The 17,268-nt window shown below is 46.9% G+C and overlaps 2 protein-coding genes and 1 long non-coding RNA gene across 3 annotated transcripts; all 3 read right to left on the reverse strand.

The window, feature by feature from the left end:
* Positions 1–1,063: 1,063 nt before the first annotated feature.
* LOC117855046 (uncharacterized) lies at positions 1,064–2,403 on the reverse strand. The gene is made up of 2 exons (XR_004640415.2): positions 2,012–2,403; positions 1,064–1,385 (listed from the first exon to the last, which is right to left on the reverse strand). It is a non-coding gene; the product is annotated as an uncharacterized lncRNA (long non-coding RNA).
* A 4,600-nt stretch (positions 2,404–7,003) lies between these two features.
* On the reverse strand, positions 7,004–9,666 carry LOC117857233 (ras-related protein Rab7). The gene is made up of 7 exons (XM_034739757.2): positions 9,449–9,666; positions 9,340–9,366; positions 9,111–9,210; positions 8,071–8,217; positions 7,910–7,990; positions 7,688–7,833; positions 7,004–7,299 (listed from the first exon to the last, which is right to left on the reverse strand). Exons 1-7 carry the CDS (start codon positions 9,499–9,501, stop codon positions 7,233–7,235), a joined length of 621 nt encoding a protein of 206 aa, XP_034595648.1. The 5' UTR covers positions 9,502–9,666; the 3' UTR covers positions 7,004–7,232.
* Positions 9,667–10,445: 779 nt separating this feature from the next.
* On the reverse strand, positions 10,446–14,227 carry LOC117857232 (proline-rich receptor-like protein kinase PERK1). Its single transcript, XM_034739756.2, has 8 exons — positions 13,287–14,227; positions 12,404–12,871; positions 12,225–12,311; positions 12,056–12,126; positions 11,864–11,940; positions 11,605–11,752; positions 11,192–11,353; positions 10,446–11,086 (listed from the first exon to the last, which is right to left on the reverse strand). Exons 1-8 carry the CDS (start codon positions 13,978–13,980, stop codon positions 10,697–10,699), a joined length of 2,097 nt encoding a protein of 698 aa, XP_034595647.1. The 5' UTR covers positions 13,981–14,227; the 3' UTR covers positions 10,446–10,696.
* Between the last annotated feature and the right edge of the window lie 3,041 nt (positions 14,228–17,268).

Raw genomic sequence — 17,268 nt, forward strand, 5'->3', positions numbered from 1 at the left:
ACGGTGGTGACGCGTGGACTCGAAGGCGGCCCTGGAGATGGGTGTACAAATACTCGTCACTAACGAGAGTGTGTGTATTTGAGAATAGCATCCTGAATGGATCAGCCTACCGGTACGGGTGGTTACATAGCATTGGCCTAAGGAGGAAGGTAAAACAAGCACACCGAATGCCGGTCGGGTGTTAGGATACACCCTCTAAACTTGTACCTGTCACATCGGATATTTGGATATTAATTAGAAGTATTAAATATAGTCTAATTACAAAACTAATTGCATAGATGGAGTCTAATTCGCGAGACGAATCTATTAAGCCTAATTGGTCCATAATTTGACAATATGGTGCTACAGTAACCATTTGCTAATGATGGATTAATTAGGCTTAATAGATTCATCTCGCGAATTAGTATATGGGTTCTGCAGTTAGTTTTATAATTAGCTTATATTTAGTTCTCCTAATTAGCGTCCGAACATTCGATGTGACCCTCCTAAAGTTTAGCACCTTGTATCCAAACACCCTCCTATTCCGTTCGACATTTGTCTAGTCCTCCTCTTCGTCTCGTTCTCGTAGGCCTAGGGTTTGGCATGCCTGTACATATATTTTCGGATCTTTAACTTCACATACTTCAAACGAGGTATTCGGTAGCCCATGCATGAAGCCTTTGAAGTATGTGAAGTTAGGGATAATAGCAAGAACACCAATTCATAATAGCGAGAAGCAATGATGGCACACCTAACTTGAAACAAAAATTGGCACGATCACTCGTGACAAAGAGTATCTCCAACCGATTTCTCAAATTTGAACCCCTACTTCTCTATGTGAGGATCTCTCATCCATATTCCAGCTCCCTACTACTTTACGCACTCCAACCAATCTCTCGTATGCCTCCCTACTTTCCATCCACCTATTATATCTTGTAACTAACAACTTTACTATTTCATACGTATAATGCTATTGTTTGCAACAACAATTCATCAAAGGACAATATTTACAATAAATATTTTATAACTTCTTTTATGCTATTTTTTAATCTTTATAATTCAAATGCTAATAATCCACACATAATAAAGACAAACAAAAATGAACATGATAGTCTACAGGTGGGTGTTCGTACAAAGTCCACACGAATAAAATACATGATTTAAAGAAACTACATGGCACATTAACGAGAAAATAATACATGATCAATACATGTCCGCATGTCGGTACCACAGGTGCTCGATTAGATCTTCTTGAAGTGGAGAATGGCCTTGCAAGTCTCTTATATTATGATGAACTTGGATGAAATCATGTAGTTCTTGAGTACGGTTACGCACTTCATGTGGCGTAGGTATCACAACTTGGCCAACACCGTCGTAGTCGAAATCTTCATCGTCATTTCGCTCATCTTCAATAATCATGTTATGCATGATGATACAAACCGTCATGATTTTTCAAAGTATCTCTTTATCCCAGAAACGGGCTGGGCCATGAATAATAGCAAATCGAGCTTGTATAACTCCGAATGCAAGGAAAATCAATTTCCCCCTCTCACAGGCAAAATCAAGGACGCAGCACAAATCTCCTCACAGCAGCAAAATCAATCCTTTCTTCTACTCACAGCAGCACGGAGCAGCAGTAAAAATCAATTCCATCTCAGCTCCCGTCGATCTCTCTGGGCAAGCGGTGCAGGCAGCCTAGGCGGTAGTTCGGCGGGGCTGCGTGCCGTGCATGGCCGCGCCTCCGCATCCGCCGGCTTGCGGAGTTACCAGCTGTGCAGGGCGGCGCCGCCACCGCATCAGCCGGTGCGCGGATTTGCAAGCTGTGCGGGACCTAGCCGCCGCATCCGCTGGTGCGTGGGGGTGCGAGCTGTGTGGGGGCCAAGCACTCGTGCGGGAGGATCCGTGAGGGATCGTCGGGCTCGTCGCCGGAGGTGGCAACTAGATCGACGAATGGGCCGGCGGCGCGATTGGGGCCTAGTACTGCAAAATGGTCGGCATCGTCGCTGCGCGGAGAAAGGCGATGGGTGCGTACCTGTCATGCGTACAGGCGCGAAGACTCCGCGGCGGCGCGGGAGGAGCGGCAGTTGCTCGCCTCGGCCGGATGAGGGTTCAGCCGGGAGCTCCTCCGGATGAGAGTCCGAGGCCGGCGGATGAGAGTCCGGATGAGGACGGGATCGAGATGAGAGTTCGGTTGCAGGACGTTTTTTGGCAAAACTCTCAAAAACGATATGAGAGCCCAAGCAAGGCATCGGTTGGAGATGCTCTCTAATCTAACTCCACACGCTTAGCCTAAATGGGAGAGTGGATGTTGATGGTAGCGAGAGCTTGGCAGGCAGTGGAAATGAACAGCACGAGGCCGAATGGCATGAATTGGCTCGATGGTGTCACAGGTTTGTCGATGGTGCAGTGTGCTTGATGCAGTAACGCCACCCTTCGACGGCGACTGTAGTAGAGGTTCATTGCTGCATTAACATAACATGCCGATTGACACATAAAAGTCTTTACCTGGATAAGAAAATTTCTATAATACAATTTAAATCGAATAGATATATAATTCCTATAAGATAATATAAAAATCATATAAATCTTCTAACTTTTAAAGATTTTTCTAGAATTTTTTTTATACACAAACGATATTTTTATTTCTACATAAAAATGATAGTGCGTATGTTTTAAATATGGTTACATGAGAACACCATTAATTTTTTATATTTTTATTACGACAACTACAGCCTGATTGATTATGAAAAATCTACATAAGCCAACTAACCAGCGAGTTACTCATTTATGATGTTTGGGAGTTAGTATTACATCCATTGAGATGTGTCGTGATACACATAAAGAGAGCGTGGAGTCAGAAAGAACAAGCATCCCCATAAACTCTCGCAACTTGCAAAGTATTTGGAGACTGCGGACTTCGATGTCTTTAGGACTGTTTTAGAAACAAAACATGAATATCATCACATCATTCTTAAAATTTTGGATTTGTTACTGTTGGTGCATCTTTCAAATCCATTTACATTATATGGCTAATAACACCCCATTTGTAAAAGTTGATTTACTCTTGGACGACACAACATTCTATTTCATTGGTTTTCGTCACTGAAACACTAAATCGATAGAAGTTGTCAAAAAAGAACAAGGGTGTCGTTGGTTCAAACAAGAACAAGAATGTCATTGGTTTGTCTACAATGATATGTACGCTTTAGCTACTATGTTTCTCAATCTAATTATTATCGTGATTGACTTGTCACACATGGGCAAGTAAATAGTCGTCAATTCATGCCTAGTTTTTTTTTACAATGCATATTAAAAAGATGTGGAAATTATCAGAAAAAATGTACACAAACTTATATAAGTGAAGTAGGTGATGAAATTGTTGGGTAGGCTAGAAAAAACATCTTAAGAAGGCAGTGTTGAGAGTCATCGTCACTTTCTCTGTAGATATCATTTGAGATCTTGTACAATTAGATCCTTAAGATGCTCGAGCGGGGAGACAAAATTGCAATTATTCTATTTGGGAGGCTGTAGAAGTTGATAAGTAATTAGGGCTAATTGTCCGAGCATTGGTAGAAGATGGAAAAGGCTACTAACATGAAATCGATCTAATAGAACAAAAGGGAGAGCTAGTGGCAGAGTTCGGAGGCTAAGAGTTGTCAACCATGACCGAGTTCGGAGCCTAAGAGTTGTCAACCATGACCCTGGCTAACTAATCTGATAGAATAAGTGGGAGAGCTCATGATGTGCACGCATGAAGCTAGCTATCCTTTTCAGTTTTCATCACCATGCATAAATTGAAGCATATTAAAGGGAACAACTTATATGTCCAAGAGTCAGCCTTTGACCAAGAGGAACATGACCACGTGATACAATACATAGCTGATATTAACATTTTTCATCTCCACTGTCTTTGATTAAACTTAGCTAATAAGCTGCATTCCAAGACAATTTGCATTGGGTCCAAATCTGCCCCTTGGTTGATGAATTGAGACATGTGCTTTTATTTACAAATGTAAAAAGGAATCATACTAGCTAGATACGTTTTCGTATAAAGATTCGGACATAGAGGAGCAGAAATTGTTGTTGCTAGGCTGCGTGTAGACGTAGGAGAGTGCAGCGCCAGCCATGCCGCGCTCAGCCTCGTTGGTAGAAGTAGTTCAGGTGCGCGCGGTTTAGGTTTCCGGCAAACCAGCTATCCCCGCAGCAGCAGTCTATCATGCAGTCGATGAGCATGCTGATGTAGCTGCCGATGCCGATGACACTTAACATAGACCGCTAGCCACAGGTTAAAGGCACGAAGCCCCTCAAGCATCGGCTCGAAGGAGAGCTCCTGCAAGCTATCATGCCACACTACGGCACCACCCACACCTAGCTTCACAATTTTAGTATTGTGCACGAGCGTTGGCGATATTTCACCACTTCTTGTGGTGGAATATAGTTACCTAGGTTTGAGTCATCGAATCGACATAGGTGATCACATTCTTTTAGATTTAAATTATTTTATGAATTAGTTGGCTCTATTCTTTTAGTGGTATGCAACATGCTCATCGACAACGAGGTGCTTGGGCTACAATGACTTAGTCAATCTCAAGATTTGTTGACTTAATCTTCGAGAGGCACTCAAAAGAATAGGGTTGCCTGCATCTATTCATAGGGATGAGTATGCGTGCGTGTATGTGAGTGACTGTGTTTTAATTGTGTTTAGAAAAGGATCATTAGTACGTGGGTAGTTACATCATAAGGTTGAGTAGGAATTCGAGTATTTATTTTACTTTTATTTTCTCTTTTTTCATATATTTAATCGACCCATTTCATTTTTCTTTTTCATACATTTAACCGACACATTAGGTTCGTTATGCTATAATCAATTTATATGTTTGAGAAGTTTGTCCAGAAAGAGTTATGCATAAAGTTATACTGAAGTTGTGTGTAAATTTTTGAAGATGTTGAACAGAGACATCTTATGGGATTAAATTATTTTGTAAAAGTTGTGCTAGGAAAATTATGTTGAAGTTGTCATGATAATTTTATCTGAAAAAGTTATAAGCAAAAATTGTATTTTAGAAAAAGTTACGTTTAAGTATCTTGACAAGTTTGTGGAAATTGAAAGTTGCGGAAATATTTTTTATTAAAAAGGAAGTCCGTCCAAATGAGTGTGTGGATTAGCTGCGCCAGTGCAGCTCATATGCTTCCGCACCATGGCCAGCTGCTGCGTTTCCTGCGTTAGGGCAAGTACATTGGTATTGTCTAATAGACGGTCTCGTACATTGACATGTAATCTTAATGGGTTGTCTTTTTAAGTTGTTTTATAGTAATTTAATTTATGCATAGAAAATAAAAAAATAGTGTGAGTTGCATGCAACTACAACTCGTACAATAGCGGAGCAGTCGTCTCATAGTCTTAAAATCTAGCCTATGAGGTGGTTATTTCGCGAAACAACGACGTCTTTCTCTTTCTCCTCCACCTCTCTCCTCAACATCAGTAAAAATCCTACGTGGCATTGCATGAGATGAACTATGAGACTGTTTAGGTGTAGCAATGTATTTACTCTTAGTGCGATCAGGTAGAGTTGCCAACGATGTAAGGAGAGTAAGATTGGTTGCATTAGTTCCATAGCCAGGCTAGGACTAATGCAGGCTAAGCTTCACCGGATTAACTCACTGTAAGTTACTTGTGATTGATTCAGTGGCTTAAGATAGCCTGCGTCGGCGAAGCTCGTGTTTGGTTGGATGCGTAGTATGATAGGTGACCTTGTATTAGCTGAAGGTGATTTACCACTCATTCATCTATGCCTTCATTACCATCGACTGCTGCAGCATTTACGGCCAACTGATTTTCTGGTCCCAGACCTCGCAGGTGGGCAGTGGCTGACGACAGCACTCTGGACTCTGGAGCACGCAGTGGATGTTTTTTTTTTTTGAAATAAACACGCAGAGGATGTTGCAGCCGCCATTGCTGTTGTTGTGAACCTGCTGAGAGAGTCGTGCAGAGCTTTTTCTGAACTTTGAAAACATCAGATTGTCCAATAGCATTTCCAGAGCTTGATCTAATTTTGAACTCCTCAGCACTCTTACGCCTAAAAAACGATCAGCTAAATGCCTGAATCCTGAGCAAAGCAACAGGATAAACGAAGAGTACATTCAATGGGAGCAGCGCCAAAAAAAATCAGAGAACGATGTTCAGTGAGTCAGACTGAGGGTCATGTGATCCACGATTGGTAACTGATCGATTTGGATTATGAAAAACTCGATTTTGATAGCTCATGGTTTGAATTTGTGTACTGGACACTTGATTTGGTTGAGAAAGTAGAAATCTAGGGTGCATTATCGCACCTGCTGCCTGGTTGTCGCTTGTGCCGCACCTGCTTCCGCGGCCATGGCGCTTGCTCCACGTCGACGAGGACCTGGACAAGGATTTGTCCTCTACGCTGTAATCAATGGGATGCGGCACTCCTAGCACCCAGCGATGGGTCCACCGTGCCGGCGCGCCGCCCTTGTCGCTGTTCATGCCTTCACGGCCTCCGGCACGGCAACTCAGCATCGCTGCCTGAGTCGAGAGGGAGGTGAGCCAGGCTGCCAGCGCTACGCCGCAGCGGAGCCTCGGCCCTGAGACGCACCAGCGGCGCCTACAAGGAACTTGTCTCAAGGAGGGAGATGACCTGAGCATCATGCGCTGGCAAAGGACGCGGTCGATGTAGACAGAGGAGGCATTACCTGGGCGACAGACGCCCTTGTGCGGATGAGTTGCGTTTTCGCGGCTGAGCAGGCATCCGATCGCAGCTAGACTGCACTCCATAAACCTGGATAAAGGTTGGCTTACCAATCACAGATTCACAGCCTAAGAGTAGTGGCCAAACTGGTCTTTAATAAATAAGAATTGCCGAATCCGCGAGGAAATAAGAGACTAACCCTTCAATAAACTATACATACATTACCAGAAAACTGGTATTCAACGATACAGTATTATTCATAGTGTATTCACAAGATAAATACAGTATTATTCATAGTGTATTCACAAGATAAATACACTGATAAACGGCAGACTGGTATTCGATAAATTATTCGTAGTGTGTTCACATAATAAACACACTGATAAACTGCACGGCATCATGTAATGTGACAATTCGAGAACAGATGCATGAATTCTTCATTTCGTACAGAAGGGGTGATCGATTAAGGTCACAAATGAAATACAGAACCATGACATTATACAGGAATGAAGGACTGGATATGTGGCCTCAGAAGATCATCACCTAACAGCAGCCTGATGACCTTTGGGCCCGGTTGCCACCCACCACATCGACAGTGTCAGGCACGTACCTTCATGAAACAGTTTTAAGGTAAGTGCAAAGTTTCTTCGTAATTGCAAATAAAGAAGATTGTGTTGCATACGAAATGGAAGATAAACTTAAGTTTTTGGTAAAACTGCATCAAACAAAACTAACCAGGAACTGACTGAAGTTCAAGTCATGCAAACAACAACAAACATGAATAAATACCTTGAAACACAATTAAGGTGTGTATTCAGGGAAAGAAACACCTAACACTTCAATTGTTACACAGAAATGACAGATTAATGACCAATAGCAGAAAGCTTGGTACCATTGTACCATTATCCTGATGGATATTTAATGTTGAACTATTGTAAAAATCCTAACAGCTATACATTTTGAAAAAGAATACTAAGAGAGCAAAAGAATTTGCTTACAATTCTTCTTCAGGTTCATTCTTCAGGGCATTCTTTACAATGCATTGAAAAGCATCTTCCACATTAGTTCCTTCTTTGGCAGACGTCTCAAAGTAAGGTATGTTGCCTTTTGAGGCACACCAAGCCTTTGCCTTTTTCTCAGAGACCTAAGATGGCAGAAGATAAGTCCACTAAAAGCCCATGGCTTAGAAAATGCAGTGACAAATAAAATATTACAATTACCACGCGGCTGTTGCCACCATCAATATCAACTTTGTTTCCAAGCAGAACAAAAGGGAAGTTATCAGGATCAGATGGGCTAGCCTGAAAAGTTGGATTTGGAAGAAGGTCACATCTCAGGGCACTGGAGGGTTTACAGATTATGGAAAATTAAGAATCGTCACCTGAATTAGAAATTCTTCACGCCAGTTGTTCAGATTATCAAACGATTTCATAGAGTTAACATCATAAACTAGAACACAACAATCGGCTCCACGGTAGAATGCAACACCAAGACTCTGAAACCTTTCCTGTCCAGCAGTATCCCATATCTGCAGATATAGGATGTAGAATATCATAATCCATAAAGCGGAACAAATGCAGTAAGAGCTAAACATGACCATGAGATGCACAAATGCAAAAGATAATTTTGAATGAGTTGGGGTAGGTAAAAGGAGGACTCTGACAAAATAATTTTCTTGATCAAGCCAAATCCATATATCCCCAAATTACTAAACCTCTATGCACATGTGGTCACATATACAGGGGAAAAAAGCGTGTTGGTATTGTACACAAGTGAACACAAAATAAAACCAATGTTTATTTTGCATGTTCATAGTTAACAACAGTTAGCAGATTCAAAGTATTTGAACAGAAAACAGGTAATTACAGTCATAGAAAAGGTTTCCAGGTTCAGATACTACAAGCAAAAATTATGATGAAGAACCAACACGGACTTACTGAACAGGACACAGAACACAGATAAAGACTCACGGACTGTCTCGCTCTACTTGCACCAAGAGACCATTGATCTAATTATGATTAACCACAAGAGGTCCAAACTAATCACATCCGTCAAGAGAGCCTTCATGGTATGCAGAAGCTTAGACCCACAGTCTGTTTACAACTTACAGATACCTTGTAACAATATTTTTCATATTGAGTCCGTATATGTTAGGGCCAATAAAACAGCACGGACATGCTAAACTATATTTCAGCTTTAACTTGTTTTGGAGCTCTCTCCATTAGTTAAATTGTTGCCTGTTACTTTGCATTCAAAATAACAGCAATTCAGTTTCTCATGATCCTGTTAAGAAACTATGTACACAACTAACTTGTTCCGAGCATCAGTAAGCAAGCACTAGGTTGGTGATTACTTGTTTTCATGAGGACGCGTGACTAATCTCAAGCTAAGGTCAACAGCTGACAGAATCAAGTGTACTACCTGAAGAGTGAAGAGCCTGTCCTCGAACTGCACCTCCTTGGTGAGGAAATCGGCACCGATTGTAGCCTTGTACTGATTGCTGAACTTCTTGTTCACATATCTGAATTACATCAAAGCTAAGGAAACACTAAGAAAAGTTCTATGCGAATTTTAAGTGTCGCATCTTGATGTCAAGGGGAAGCAAGTAAAACGAAGGAACTATTCCTCGGCAAATCAAATTGCAGGATACTGGTTCATCAGCGAAGTCTTCCCGACCCTGGATCGCACAAAGAAAAGGTGAGCAAAAGAAAACAGCCGGAGATTTTCAGATTGAAAGGAGAAAGATCCGAGACACCCACCCGCTGTCGCCGAGGATGATGACCTTGAGGAGCGTGCGCCGTCGCGAGGCCATCGGGATCGACCAAGGGCTCGTGCTCCGCGCGCCTGGGGGGGAGAGAAAGAGAAGGGAGGCTAGGGAGAGAGAGAACCCTAGCAGTGTTTGCTACCTTGCCGTCGCGGCTCGCGGCGAAGGGGGGAAGGGGCGCTTGGTTTGGCCACAGAGGAGACCACACAGATGGGCCCGCGCCCCGCGGGATCTCATCCGGTTTGACCAGGAACTTCCCGGAAACGGTTCGAGCCTGATGATTGGTGCAGGCGCAACCACCCATCAGCTGTCACGGAACGATGGAATCATCCAGATTAATAAGCGATCGAGAGCAGAGATTAGGGCACTACAAAATGATGATTAAGCTCATCATGAAGCAACAGCACCAGCAGATGCCATATGGGGAAGCTCAATGTACCATTATTCGAATAAATATCCCATGCAGACCTATTGAACCATTCATGATCGGTAATGCTACACAACAGACGTACGTTCAGAATCTTAAAGAATCGGACGCTCCGACATATATTGCATTTCTGCATGTTTTATATTGAATGTTGCATGAAATATAGTGGTCATGTTGCGGCGGGAATTTTCTATCCCAGAGTTGAACGACGTAGTCATTTTTATACATTATTTTGCATGTTGCAAATAGTGACTGCTGATGTTGCACTAGGTAATTTTTGATGCTTCGTCAGAATATCCGATGGAAAATTTCCCATCGAACATCCGGGCACTAGCAGCGCCGATCAGGGATATGCTTTTTTTTTCCCGAACAACAGGGATATGCTTTTTCACGCTTGGCATCATGGAGGCAGCAAGATTTGGGTGCTTCTCTTTTGTCTTGCTGGGCGTTTCTTCTTCATGTTTGCCTCTCCGATTGACAGGTTACTGGATCTAGTCAGTACTCCCCTCTGGTCCGGAACGCTTGATGTTCTGATAGCCTGCTCCTAATGCACACCTTACCGAGGTGAGTACTAGTCATCGTTTCAGGATTTTGACAAGTCTAATGGCAATACACATGCATACAATTTACAACTTAAACCTCCCATCCGCCCAACCAAAAAAATGCATAAATCAAACCAGAAGAAAAGGAACGAGGAAAAAAAAACAAAACTCAATCCCACGGCGGCTGCGTTACCACCTTGACACGCGCATGCACACGAACAGTGGGCTCATCAGTATTCAGTAAGCTGACGAGGTGCCGAAAAAATGTTGGGTGTCACGTCTGGCCGCGTCTGCCGGTGGTGCGCCGGCTCATCCTCTCGGTGTCGCCGGCCGCGCGCCTCCCCGACCACTGCTGCCCTCCCTGCGCGGCCGCGGGCGGGGGCACCTCGCCCGTGTCGCCCCCGCTGCTGGCCGTGTACTCGCTGGACGGGTTCAGCCCGTACTCGCTGGTGGGGTTGCTGAACTCGCTGCTCGCGTACTCCGAGATGGTGCCGGTGCCGGTGCCGGTGGTGCTCCCTCCCGCGCCCGGCCCGAACGCCATCCGCCGCAGCCGGCCGATCTGGTCCGTCGTGCCGCCGCCCGACCGCTGCATCGCGCTCTGCCCCGGCCTCACGCCGGCGTTCAGGTCCTCCACCGACAGCTCGCCCTCCAGGTACCGGACGATCTGGCCATTCATTCGATAGCGGCGCGATGGGTTAGTTTTGTTACGCTTGCTGTCACCGCTGCGTTCGGTACGGGACGTCTAGGCAAAGAGGAGATGTTCCTTTACCTGGGTCATCCGCGGGCGAGACCGCGCGGTCTGGCGCACGGCGGCCGCGGCGCACGCGATCAGCCGCGCCATGTCGTACGCGTCGTAGTTGGTCTCCAGCCTCGGGTCGATCAGCTCGTCGTAGTTCTCCTCCTCCACGGCTCTCGTCAGCAACGGCCTAGCCTGTTGGACAGAAACGGAGATCCTTCACCACTCGTTGCAGATGGAATGGGGAAAAACGAGGACCAGACTAGATGAACTTGGAACCAATGTCGTTGTGATGCTATCATTAGCAACTTACAACCAGCTACCGACGGTCAGTTCACAGTTAAACCGAGTGATTGGTGACTAATTTGGGTAGTAATATGAAGCACTGAATGTTGCAACGACATGGAATGGCAGCATTGGGTCCAAGTCCAAAAGAGGGTACTCACCCAGGAAACCAGCGTCTCAGGCTGATAAGCTGAAGATGTCATGATAGGCTTCCTCCCGGTGATCAGTTCCAGAAGCATCACGCCGAAGGAGAAGACATCGGACCGGTCGCTAACTTTGCCTGTGGCAGCGTACTCTGGCGCCAAATATCTGAAGACAAAAGGAAACGGCAGCAGATTCAGTCTACATCACCACATGCACCGGTTCATGCATCAGCAGTTTATAATGCACGGTGACAACGTCACAGTCAGAACAATTTACCCGAAAGTTCCCATTATGCGTGTAGAAACAGCCGTGACTTCAGCTGCTTGGTATCTGGCCAACCCAAAATCTGCAACCTGTACAGAAGCAGTTCACCCCTCAGATAAACGAGCAGGAAAGCAGACTAATGGCATTCTGTGTCATTTTTGAACACTTTAGATCAGAAAGACACCAAGAGCTCTCACAATTTACCTTTGGTTCGTAGTTGTAATCAAGAAGGATGTTCGCCGCCTTTATGTCACGATGGATAATCTTAGGATGACCTGACACCAAACCAAAACCAGACCGTTTTTATCAGCGACAGAACAGAAGCTTCAGAAATTCCGTGCAGAGGAACAGAGGGCAAGAGCCAAGAACTCACAATCTTCGTGCAGATAGGCGAGCCCCTTCGCCGAGCCGACGGCGATCTTCCACCGCCGCGGCCAGTCCAGCGTCGGCCTGCTGCTCCCTGGACCAATCTCAAATGTCAGGCTCAAATGCCAGCTATTGAGCAGCATTCACGAAGCCGACCAACACCGAGCATGCATGAAGCGTTCTTACCGTGGAGGTGGAACTCGAGGGTCTTGTTGGGGACGTACTCGTATACGAGCAGGCGCTGCTCGCCGTAGAGGCAGTAGCCGACGAGGGAGACGAGGTTCTTGTGGTGGACGCGGCTGATGATCTCCACCTCGGCGCGGAACTCGCGGTCGCCCTGCCCGCTCCCGGCGCGCAGCTTCTTGATGGCCACCTCCTGCCCGCCCAGCGTGCCGCGGTACACGTGCCCGAACCCGCCCTGCCCCAGTAGGTTCGCGTCCGAGAACCCGTCCGTGGCCGCCGCCAGGTCGTCGTACCCGAAGGTGCCGCCCATGATCGCCGGCGAAGGGTTCAGCGGCGGCAGCGGCGACTCGGACGGCCCCCGGCTGCTCTGCCACGAGTGCATCAGCGGCGGCGTCGAGGACGATGGCGTCGTCGACGGCGCGTGCGACATGTGCGGCGGCGTCACAGGCCGCCGCGGGTCGTAGAACTCGCCTGGTGCCACACAACAGGACAAGAAAGAGCAAAACGATCGGTCAGTCCAGCAGAATCTAGCGAGCAAAAATGGCGCGAACGCGCACCGTTTCAACCGCGCGCAGACAGCTCGCGATCCAGGGGGCACGAAGTCACGAACGCATCGGTGCATCGCATCGCAGGGTATGCCGGTGGCGCTCGATGGTGACCGTCACCCGCGACACGCGCAGTGATTAGGGGCCGTGGAATCACGCCGTGCCACGCGGTCACCACGCTAATGCTGGGGCGGGACCGGCGTCCGGCGTCGCGACGCGCATTGTCGCATCGCATCAACGTGCCCACGACGGAACATTACTTCGTCGAACAGTACTCTACTCTTGTTGATCGCACGCGTACCAAAGCAAGAAAGGCGACCGCGTTGTATGCGCGTACGTACCTGGGAACCCTTGATGGGACGGCGGCGGCCGCCGGCGGCGCTTCCTTCCGACGAAGAAGTAGATGAGCCCGGCGGCGAGGCCGAGCAGGACAACCGCCGCGACGGCCACGCCTATGCCCACCGCGACGCCGCTGCTCGACGACTTGGAGGCGGGCGGTGAAGACGTTGCTGGCGTTCCTGGCGACGTGGACGGCGGAGGTGGAGACAGCGACAGATGTGACGGCGGAGGCGGCGCGGCCGGTGATGCTGGGACGCCGGTAGGGGGTGGCGGAGAGGTGGGGACGTCATCGGGAGGAGGCGGTGACGCCGGGACGCCGCTGGGAGGAGGAGGCCGCGGTACGGGCGGAGGAGGAGATGGCGTCGGAACGATCGCCGCCGGTGGAGGAGGAGATGGCGTTGGCACGGTCGCCGGTGGAGGTGGGGACGGCGTCGGCACGATCACCGGTGGAGGTGGGGACGGCGTCACCGGCGGAGGCGGCGGGGGAGGAGACGGTGTACTCGTAGGTGGAGATACCGGCGGCTGCACCGTTGGCGGTGTAGTGGGCGGTAGCGCCGTTGGTGGCGTAGTCGGCGGCTGCGCCGTTGGCGGCACCGGCGCTGTAACGGGTGGCGTCACCGGTGTAGTCGGGGCCACCGGCGTGGTGGGCGCCTGCGGCGCCGGAGCCACCGGCGGCGTTGGTGTCGGGGAGGACATGGTGTCGCTGCTCGATCGCTCCCGCCGGTGCAATTTAGTCTCCCGGTGTGGGCAGACTACGACCAGACAAGGCAGCAGCAGCACCAACGGAGCAGAAGCGATGACCGGACGGACGCGGGGTATCTATGTGCTGGAGGACGCACTCCGCCAGTTATCCGTGAGGCGGATTTCGCTTGAATTGGCCGTGCGCGTTTCGGCTTCGCTTGCCGGGCTCGGGCGACAGCAACAGCCTACGCGGGGGCGCAGTGATTCGTGTTTAAATACGGACCCGGCCTGTTTTACTCACTTTTCTATGGAGTTGTTGGATAAGATTGACCGTGCAAAAGTCAGAGATTGATGGTGGGATTAAATTTGTGTTCGTGCTAGAAGGGGGCTCTACATACTGGAGCCCCTAATCATATGCGTCGACGCCGTGCCTGGTCAGAGCTTTCGACGGCAGGTGTGCGCGCAGACCCGGTTCGCGTACAGGTAGACAGCACGGCAAGCGGCAGCTAGCAACCTCACCAACAAGGGCAACAACTTCGGTTGCCATGGCGCGACGACAACGGCCCGGACACCCCCGGGCGGGCGACGGCTCGTTGCGTTGCGTGTGGGTGTGGTGGTAGCAGACACACGAAGGAACCTGCTGGCTGCTGCCGACTTGTCCTGCCCGCCCTACTGCTCTCTGGACGAGTATGGGTGTATGCATGCCTGTTCCGAACCGCGTCCAATCCTTCTTCTTGTCTTGCTCTGAAGGTCGCGAGTGTCTCATTCCCAATCGGAACGGGAGAGTTTTCTTATCCGGTAGCTTGCCGAAACGGGCTTCGGATTAACTACTGGCACGCAATGCGTTTGCCTGCAGTGTGAATCCGATTAACACGTAAATCTGTTTGCAACTTGCAGAGCGCGAGATATCATTGTCATTAACCTCGCTCATGAGGCGATCAGCAGGGATGGTTACGTGCTGACCTCACCACAGACTCACCATCGTTCCGTATTCTATTACGAGGTCGGATGCGTGTTCATCGCTTCGCGCACGTTTGGAGGCGAAGCAGCCGGCAGAGGGCAGCCGGCAGCGAGGAACGTCCAGGATGAATATATGATGAACCACCAGACATTCCCGTTGACCCACCCGTTGTCCGCACAGGTCCTCGAACAACGCATTAATCATGTACCAGATGGGTCCTGGGCCACAACCTGCAAGTGCCGTATTTGCATAGCTGCACTGCATCTGCCAAGGCAGCAGCTCGGACGGCATTTTCTGTGACTTGATCACTAGGTGACCAAATCACGAGGCACATAGGTTTTCGAAAATGGACTCGCAAGATAAAATTGGTTATTGTACAAACAAGTTGGGATGCTGCTAACTGGGTCTGGTATAAGATGACGAGGCTGTACTAAACTAGTGGATGGTGAAGCTATACTAAACAATTGCTGAATACAACACCGCTTTTCTTTCTTTATTTAGCATATGGGGGCAGAGAATGTTCAAACAGCCAAAATGGTGTGCATGGAGAGATTCTTCAACAGTCATCATTGAAAGTTCTAGTTGAGTAATAATAGGGAAAGTCAAATTCCCCTTTACAACCCTCACTTGCATTACCAGGTCGAAGTGAGATAAACAACAAAACATGCAGACATGGCAGTGATAAGGATAGCAATGACAGGCGTGGTAAGGTGAAAATAGAAGCACACCTGGTGTTCATCGATCAAGGCAGTGGAGACGAGGATGGTTGTGTCACAGGTAGGCTGGATATCGAAGAAAAATTTGTTTAAACAAACTTCCTTCAAAACGGCTTCGTATTGATCAAGTTCCATTATGTACATAGTATAGGATCAGTTTTACAATCAAGTTAACGACAAGCCTTAGTGTAGTGAAATTCTGTTCAGAATTAACTCGTTCAATTCAGACCATTTATAAACTTAAACCAAAGCAGTTTTCAACCAATCCCATGAGCCCATTAGACAAGCTGAAGTGGAAGAGTTGTAGTTGTTGGGATTGAAGGTATTTGCACCATGAGGGGAAGGTGATGGTGATGGAAGAAGTAGATGTTGATAAAGAAGCTGAGACTGTTAATTGTGGTTACAAATATCGGAGTTGTCCCTGTCTAAACCTCCTACAAAACCCCTTTTTCATTTTACCCAGAATAACATGGCCTGCACTGAACTCATCTTCTTCACGAAGATTAACAACTACGAAAGTCTTACTGTCATCTTACCCAGGTTGGACCTAGTCTGAGATCCACGTGCTTCTTCTTGACCCAAAACTTTTAGCGACTTTGCAACACTAAATTTCCATGAGAAGTTTCAACGATTTTGTCAGTCCCTTTAAGAAGTTGCCTAGGTGGCTATTTTAAAGCAATCATAATCTTGGCGGAGAAAATTAGAAACTAACACATATCAAAGCTCTCGGCACTGTGTTTTGTGAAAACTGATGAGGAACAATTAGAAACTAACACAGATCAAAGCCGCCTTAAGCAAGAACAGTCAAGTGACAACTACATATAAGACGAGCACCCCAACTCCACATTCAAAGAGATCCAAAATACTCTTTGTTTAACTCTATGCCTAGACATAAAAACTTCACCAAATTCAAACTTGATTGTAAGAGCCAAAAGGTAATCCATGAATTTTGGAGGGAAGAAATGAAACAAGACCAAACCCAGTTCACCAAATCGGAGGAATCAAAATGTAAGTTAAAACCCATGGAATTAAAAAAGTAATGGAAAATGGTGATTTCGTATAAATTAAAATCCATCTTGATGAATAGTTCCACATGGGATGGACACGATGGCTGGAATGCACTTAAAAAAACTACAAAACTTCGAGTATATTTGTCCTGTACGGATGAATCATATCAGTAAATGAACTTAGTCTAGCAGAGAGGAAATCTAGTTTCGGGGTGTTTAAAGTGAGGCTATTAATTCTATAACAGGATTTAGTTAAATAAATTGTAACAATCTAAATCCACTATCCCAGCAAATTTAAAAGGTTGATAAACTTACATAATCTCCCATTTCCCATATGAAAGGGTTACAAAAAGGTAAACTTACATATCTCACGCACAAACAAAAATATGCATTGTTAAAAATGACTAAATGAGAATTGTGCGGTTATGACAACTGAGCAACAAGCAGGTAAGATGCAACATGTTGCAACTAAGATGCCAATCCAACAATCATCCATGACATTGGCATATTAAAAATATAGAAGTAGCATGACATGTCAAAAGTAATGGGTTCAAGAAGCCATTCAGTATCAGTTTAAAGGGCACTGCAGCTAATGAGCAAAGATACTGAAATTCAAATG

The sequence above is a fragment of the Setaria viridis genome, chromosome 5 (genome assembly GCF_005286985.2).
Source record: "Setaria viridis chromosome 5, Setaria_viridis_v4.0, whole genome shotgun sequence".
Classification (NCBI taxonomy): domain Eukaryota; kingdom Viridiplantae; phylum Streptophyta; class Magnoliopsida; order Poales; family Poaceae; genus Setaria; species Setaria viridis.

Coding starts and splice junctions, on each gene's coding strand:
- LOC117857233 (XM_034739757.2), bottom strand. CDS start 9,501: ATGGCCTCGCGACGGCGCACGCTCCTCAAGGTCATCATCCTCGGCGAC. Junction 7,991..8,070: donor GTGAAGAATTTCTAATTCAG/GTGACGATTCTT, acceptor CCAACTTTTCAG/GCTAGCCCATCTGATCCTGA. Junction 7,834..7,909: donor ATGGTGGCAACAGCCGCGTG/GTAATTGTAATA, acceptor CTGCCATCTTAG/GTCTCTGAGAAAAAGGCAAA.
- LOC117857232 (XM_034739756.2), bottom strand. CDS start 13,980: ATGTCCTCCCCGACACCAACGCCGCCGGTGGCTCCGGCGCCGCAGGCG. Junction 12,127..12,224: donor CGCCTATCTGCACGAAGATT/GTGAGTTCTTGG, acceptor GTTTGGTGTCAG/GTCATCCTAAGATTATCCAT. Junction 11,753..11,863: donor CGCATAATGGGAACTTTCGG/GTAAATTGTTCT, acceptor TTTTGTCTTCAG/ATATTTGGCGCCAGAGTACG.